The sequence below is a fragment of the Neopelma chrysocephalum genome, unplaced genomic scaffold, assembly GCF_003984885.1.
Source record: "Neopelma chrysocephalum unplaced genomic scaffold, ASM398488v2 Primary Assembly neopelma1_97131, whole genome shotgun sequence".
Lineage (NCBI taxonomy): Eukaryota > Metazoa > Chordata > Aves > Passeriformes > Pipridae > Neopelma > Neopelma chrysocephalum.
Window position 1 is genome coordinate 2,701 of NW_020925772.1, and position 6,676 is coordinate 9,376.

Below are 6,676 nucleotides of genomic sequence, written 5' to 3' on the forward strand. Positions count from 1 at the left end.
AATTAAACACCTAACCAGCTAAACTCACCTAAACCAGCTAATTAAACACCTTAAAGCATATAATTGAAGACCTAAAAGCAGCTAATTAAACACCTAACCAGCTAAATACACCTAAAAGCAGCCAATTAAACACCTAACCAGCTAAACTCACCTAAACCAGCTAATTACACCTAAAACCAACCAGTTAAGCACCTAGCCAGCTGAACTCACTTAAACCAGCTAATTAAAGACCTAACCAGATAATTAAATACCTAAAACCAGTTAGTTAAACATCTAACCAGCTAAATTCACCTGAACTAGCTAATTGAACACCTAAAGCCAGCTAATTAAACACCCTGAACTAGTTAGTTAAACACCTAACCAGCTGAACTCACCTAAAACCAGCTAATTACACACCTAAAGCAGCTAAAATAACGCCTAAAAGCAGCTAATTAAATACCTAACCAGCTAATTAAACACCTAACTAGCTAATTAAATACCTGAAATCGGCTGAACTCACCTAAAACCAGGTAATTAAACACCTAACCAGCTAATTACACACCTAAAAGCAGCTAAAATAACACCTAAAAGCAGCTAATTAAACACCTAAAATCAGCTCAACTCACCTAAAACCAGCTAACTAAACACCTTAAACCAGGTAATTAAACACCTAACCACCTAATTAAATGCCTAAAAGCAACTAATTAAGCAGCTAACCAGCTGCACTCACCTAAACCGAGCTAATTACACACGTAAAGCAGCTAAAATAACACCTAAAAGCAGCTAATTAAATACCTGACCAGCTAGTTAAATACCTGAAATCAGCTAAACTCACCTAAAGCCAGCTAATTAAACACCTAACCAGCTAATTACACACCTAAAAGCAGCTAATTAAACAGCTAGAATCAGCTAAACTCACCTAAAACCAGCTAACTATAAACACCTAACAAGCCAAACTCACCTAAACCCGGCCAATTAAACACCTAAACCCAGCTAATTAAACACCTAAAAGCAACTAATTAAGCACCTAACCAGCTACTTAAACACCTAGCCAGCTAATTAAACACCTAGAATCAGCTAAACTCACCTAAAACCAGCTAGTTACACACCTAAAAGCAGCTAAATTAACACCTAAAAGCAGCTAATTAAACACCTAACCAGCTAAACTTGCCTAAACCCAGCTAATTACACACCTAAAAGCAGCTAATTAAGCACCTAGAATCAGCTCAACTCACCTAAAACCAGCTAGTTAAACACCTTAAACCAGGTAATTAAACCCCTAAACCCAGCTAATTAAGCCCCTAACGAGCTGAGCTCATCTCTGGGCTCGTTTGCAGCATTCCTGCCTCCCGTACCGACATTCCAGGGGCAGTGCCGTATTCCCACGGTCAAGGCTCTCCTGCTCCTGCTTCAGGCCAGGTCAGGGAGGCTGAACACCCCAAAAGGTTTCAGCTCCAGGCTCCCAGAGGCCTAAATCCCGTGGGAATGTGGAGGTTAAAGCCGTGCCCGTGGAAGCAGAGCTCGGGAAGGAGCCGTTGGAAGGAGGTTGGCAGGAGGCCGGTGCCCGGAGCGGGAGCTGGCAGGGCATGGCACGGGACAGCTGGTGGCACTGCAGGGCTGGGCCCTGTCCTTCCATCAGTCACTCGGGACTTAGGTTGGAAAATAACCTCTGGGAAGGGATGAGTTCAGAGCTGATCCCTCTCACCGGATGCCAAGGCACCGGGATGGGAGTGGATGCAGGGACACCAGGATGGGAGTGGATAATTGGGGTGTTCCTGCAGATCCCATCCTTCCATGCCCACACCAGCTCTTCCTTTGCAAAGAAACACCTGCTGGGCATGAAGATTATCTTAATTAAACCCTTAAACAGGTTTCCTCCAGCAAACACTAAAGGTGCCTTGTTTTCCTTAGTGCCCCACTCCCACCTTCCAGGTTAACCCCGGGAGGATCCCTGGCGGTGCCCAGGCAGTCGGGAAGAGCCGGGAGCTTCCAAGTTTGCTTTGCACAGGGCAGGGGAGTGCGTGGTGAGGGGGGCAAAGCCTCCCTTCCCTCCAAATCCCGGCAGGGGATAAACCCGCTGTGTAACCTCACCGCGGAGCCGGGCCGGAATTCCCACCGCGCCTAAACCTGCCCCGCTTGGCTCTCGGTTGTCTTGGCTCCCATGGGTCGCTGGTGCTCCCACTGGATTCATGGATTTGGCTTTGTGTCCCCTCCGGAGCAGACGTACGGGCAGCAGAGCTACGGGACCTACGGGCAGCCCGCGGACGTCAGCTACACCCAGCCCCAGAGCACGGCCACCTACGGACAGACGGCCTACGCCACGTCCTACGGGCAGCCCCCGACTGGTGAGAGCCCCTGGGTGGGCACCGGGACGTGGCAGGGCTGGGGAGGGACCATCGGGATCACCCCATGGGCAGGGACACCTTCCCCTAGCCCAGGTGGCTTCAAGTTTATTCAGCTTGGCCTCGGGCGCTTCCAGGGGTGAGGCAGCCACAGCTTCTCTGGGCAACCTGTGCCAGGGCCTCCCCACCCTCCCAGGGAATGATTTCTTCCCAGTATCCCATCTAAGCCTGCCCTCTGGCAGTGGGAAGCCATTCCCCCTTGTCCTGTCACTCCTTGTCCCTCTCCAGCTCTCCTGGAGCCTCTTTAGGCCCTGGAAGGGGCACTAAAGCCTTCCCAGAGCCTTCTCTTCTCCTGGCACAACAATCCCAACACTCTCAGCCTTTCCTCATAGAAGTGCTCCAGCCCTGGGAGCATCTCCATGGTCTCCTCTGGACTCACTCCAGCGGGTCTGTGTCGGTCATGGAATGGTTTGGGTTGGGAGAGACTTAAAACTTATCCAGTCCATGGGCAGGGACACCTTCCCCTATCCCAGGTTGCTTCAAGTTTATCCATCCTGGCCTTGGACACTTCCAGGGATCCAGGGGCAGCCACAGCTTCTCTGAGCAACCTGTGCCAGGGCCTCCCCACCCTCACAGCCAGGAATTCCTTCCCAATATCCCATCTATCCCTGACCTCTGGCAATGGGAAGCCATTCCCTGTGTCCTGTCCTGCCATCCCTTGTCTCCAGTCCCTCTCCAGCTCTCCTGGAGCCCCTTTAGGCCCTGGAAGGGGCTCTAAAGTCTCCCCAGATCCTTCTCTTCTCCAGGTGAACAATCCCAACTCAACCTTTTTTCATAGGAGAAGTGCTCCAGCCCTTGAAATATCCCTGTGGCCTCCTCTGGCCTCGCTCCAGCAGGTCATTGTCCTTCCTGGAATGGTTTGGGTTGGAAGGGACCTTAAACATTAACTAGTCCACCCCCCTGCCATGGGCAGGGACACCTTCCACTGTCCCAGGTCACTCCAAGCCCCATCCAGCCTGGCCTTGGACACTTCCAGGGCTGGGGCAGCCCCATAGAAACGTGGATAGATGGAGCAGTTCAGTTTTCAGGGAAGGGTTTGGGGGCTCAGGACGTGCTGGGCTCACAAGGAGCAGTGTCCCCAGCTGCTCTCCACAACCCCCATCCTCAGCACTTCCCTTCCCTGGCAGTCCAGTGGCAGTGCCATGTGCCTGTCCTCATCCTGTTCCCTCTCCTTGTGTGCTTCCCGCAGTAGAAGGGGCCGGTCCAGGTTTGATCCCTGCTCACTCTGGCGTGGAAAACGCTGCCTCATCCTGGCTGAGCCCGGGCTGGGAGCCCTTGAGGTGTCCCTTGAGTGCCAGAGCTCCCACAGGAGGAATCTGGCATCTCCACATCCCCAGAATCTCCCCATGGATACGATCCTGAGCACTGACAGCCGTGCCAGGACGTTCTGGGTGACTCCAGCCCCGTTATCCCAGCGTTTCCTGAGGGATAAGCAGCATCCTGACCCCCAGTTTTGCCTGTTCCATGTTGCTTTGGGGTTTCTGGTGCAGACAGTGTTCCCTGACGGGCTATAAACTATCCCAATGTGTGCTCCTGGAGCTGGAATTTCCTCCAGAGGAGCGTCTGATGTTTAAAACTATTGAGACATCGTTTATTTAATGTATATTTGGGCTGAATATTCGGGAGACTTACAAAGCAGATTTCCTTCCCAGTGCTTTTTTGGGTCCCGTGTGCTGCAGATTCATAGGAGAGACATTATAGACATTCCCAATATCAGTGGGAATTAAATCCTTCCCAAGGCAAGGGAATACCAGGACACACAGTGGGATATCTGGCTACAGAAACCACTTAGGAATTCTTCCTGAGGAAAAGATGAAGAGCAAATACTCTCTCCAGTTAAAATTTAAATATTTAACATCTTTTTATGTGTATAAGGAAAATTCCTCCACGTGAGAGCCGGTGTCACTGTGGGTTATCTGTGGGTCTTCTTCCTTCCAATTCAGAGTATCCAGACAAAACTTGGCAGCAGGAAGGATTTGTGAACTTCCAAAACTCCTTTATTAGAAATATTTACGTCCCTCAGTGCTTCCTACGGATTCCAGTCCCCGCAGGGTCACAGGAAACGGCTGCTGTTTATGTTTTTCCTTCTCCCTTAAGAGGAGATTTGCTGGAATAATAATAATAATATTAAGCTTTTTATTTAGGCAAAAAGCTTCATTTTCTTTTCATCCATTAAAAAAAGAAAACACAAACCCCAAACCAAACAACCCAGCTCAGGAAGTGGTCAGGCAAAAGATCAGACCTTCAAGTACCTGGGCAGGATTGTTGATGTTGCTCTCTGGGCACGGAGCCAGGCTGGATTTATCCTTCCTCCACCTGCCTCTCCTTGAGGAGACTTCAGCCTCTCTTTCTCTCTCCCCCTGCCTTTCACGCTCCATAAATCCCAGGGTGCTGCCAGGGCCAGACATCCACGTGTCCTGAGAGACGTGAGGTTCCTGTGCTTCAATCCTGAGCTGTTTTTCCTGAGCATCCCTTTTTTTTTTTTTTTTTTTTGGGAGAGAGATATCTGCAATTCCTTAAAGCCAAGTGCCTTTTTTTTTTTGGCTGGACAGCCTGGGGTTTTGGGTGGTCAAGGAAATCCAAGTGTTGTGTGGATACACCTTCCCAGGACTCTGGGAATGGCAGAGGTGGTGCCTCAGGTGGACCTTTTTTTCCCAACACTCCAACATCCCACCTTCCACCGACTCCTGGGACGCCCCAGGAGAGAGTTACCACCCTCCTTCCCTCCCTGGAGCTGTAGGAAAAGTTATCTGGAGCCACCCAGTCGCTTTGTTCCAGAGAAAAAAGGGTTTGGGAGCAGCTGGATTAGGGATCACTGGGCACCAACAGACCCGTGGTCATGGTTTGCTCATTAATATATGAGCATGAATTACAGGAATAAATAAAGAGCATTTAAATGTCCAGATGTGGATCTCCTAGAAGTGGGAATTGCTCTCTAAGACCAGCCAGGCCCCCCCCCTTCCCTTTACCTGGGAGATTTAGGGGGTTGTATATTTAAATTCCTAATGGATTTAGAATTTCAGATGAGCTCAGAGCTGCCATGATAACCTGTCATCCCAAAACAGAGTGGAGGGAGGGTCTGATCCCTGCTCCAGCCCCTCCAGGATACACAGGCCAAACAGGAGTCAGCTCTCTGTCAGGATAAATCCCTCTGGAGAGCAGAAATCTCTCTGAATCCAGACTTTTCAGCTGATGTTCTCTGAGGATCAAACCCTGCAAGCTTCTCCTCCACCTGGAGAATTCCTGGACTTCAGGAAGGGGTTGGTTTGGCTCCTTTTGAGGGAAAGTTGAACACCTTAAGCAGTTCTTCTGTTCCTTTTTCCTCCAGCAGCTGACTCAGCCGGGAGGGGAGGAGAGAGAAGTGATGGAATACAAACCCCCCCCTCAAACCCACAGCTCCTGAGGGTTCCCACATTGCCTAAACTCAGCTTTTGGGTTGGAAATTTAGCCCAGGGGAATGGGAAATCCCCACCTTGCCTTTGGTGCAAACCCTTCCTGCTCGGCACACGCTGCCACGAGGGAAATGCTCCATCTAGAGCTGAAGCTTGAAAATTCCAGAGAGTTTTTTCCCCCCCCTCCCTTTTATCTTGTTCCCTGTGCAGAGCCAGGTGTTGGCAAAGCTTGTGCTCCCAGGAAGAGCACTGGGAAAGGGGATCCAGCACTGGGAGAGGGGATCCAGCACTGGGAAAGGGGATCCAGCACTGGGAAAGGGGATCCAGCACTGGGAAAGGAGGTTCAGCACTGGGAAAGGAAGTTCAGCTCTGGGAAAGGGAATCCAGCACTGGGAGAGGGGATCCAGCACTGGGAGAGGGGATCCAGCACTGGGAGAGGGGATCCAGCACTGGGAAAGGGGATCCAGCACTGGGAAAGGGAATCCAGCACTGGGAAAGGGGATCCAGCTGTGGGAAAGGGGAACCAGCACTGGGAAGGGGGGTCCAGCACTGGGAAAGGAGGTCCAGCACTGGGAGAGGGGATCCAGCACTGGGAAAGGGGATCCTGCACTGGGAAAGGAGGTCCAGCACTGGGAGAGGGGATCCAGCACTGGGAAAGGGAATCCAGCACTGGGAAAGGAGGTTCAGCACTGGGAAAGGAAGTTCAGCTCTGGGAAAGGGAATCCAGCACTGGGAAAGGGGATCCAGCACTGGGAAAGGGGATCCAGCACTGGGAAAGGGAATCCAGCTGTGGGAAAGGGGATCCAGCTGTGGGAAAGGGGAACCAGCACTGGGAAGGGGGATCCAGCACTGGGAAAGGTTCAGCACTGGGAAAGGGGATCCAGCACTGGGAAAGGAGGTTCA

At 51.2% G+C, this 6,676-nt stretch overlaps 1 protein-coding gene across 1 annotated transcript in view; it reads left to right on the forward strand.

Annotated features, from left to right (window-relative positions):
• The window catches only part of LOC113961400 (RNA-binding protein EWS-like), a gene marked incomplete at both ends in the record, with an annotated part of 10,710 nt that overhangs the window by 1,216 nt on the left and 2,818 nt on the right, over positions 1–6,676 (forward strand). The window contains one exon of the mRNA XM_027671713.1: positions 2,201–2,324. Within this exon, the coding sequence (XP_027527514.1) occupies positions 2,201–2,324 (124 nt within the window). The remainder of the gene's footprint in view (positions 1–2,200; positions 2,325–6,676) is intronic.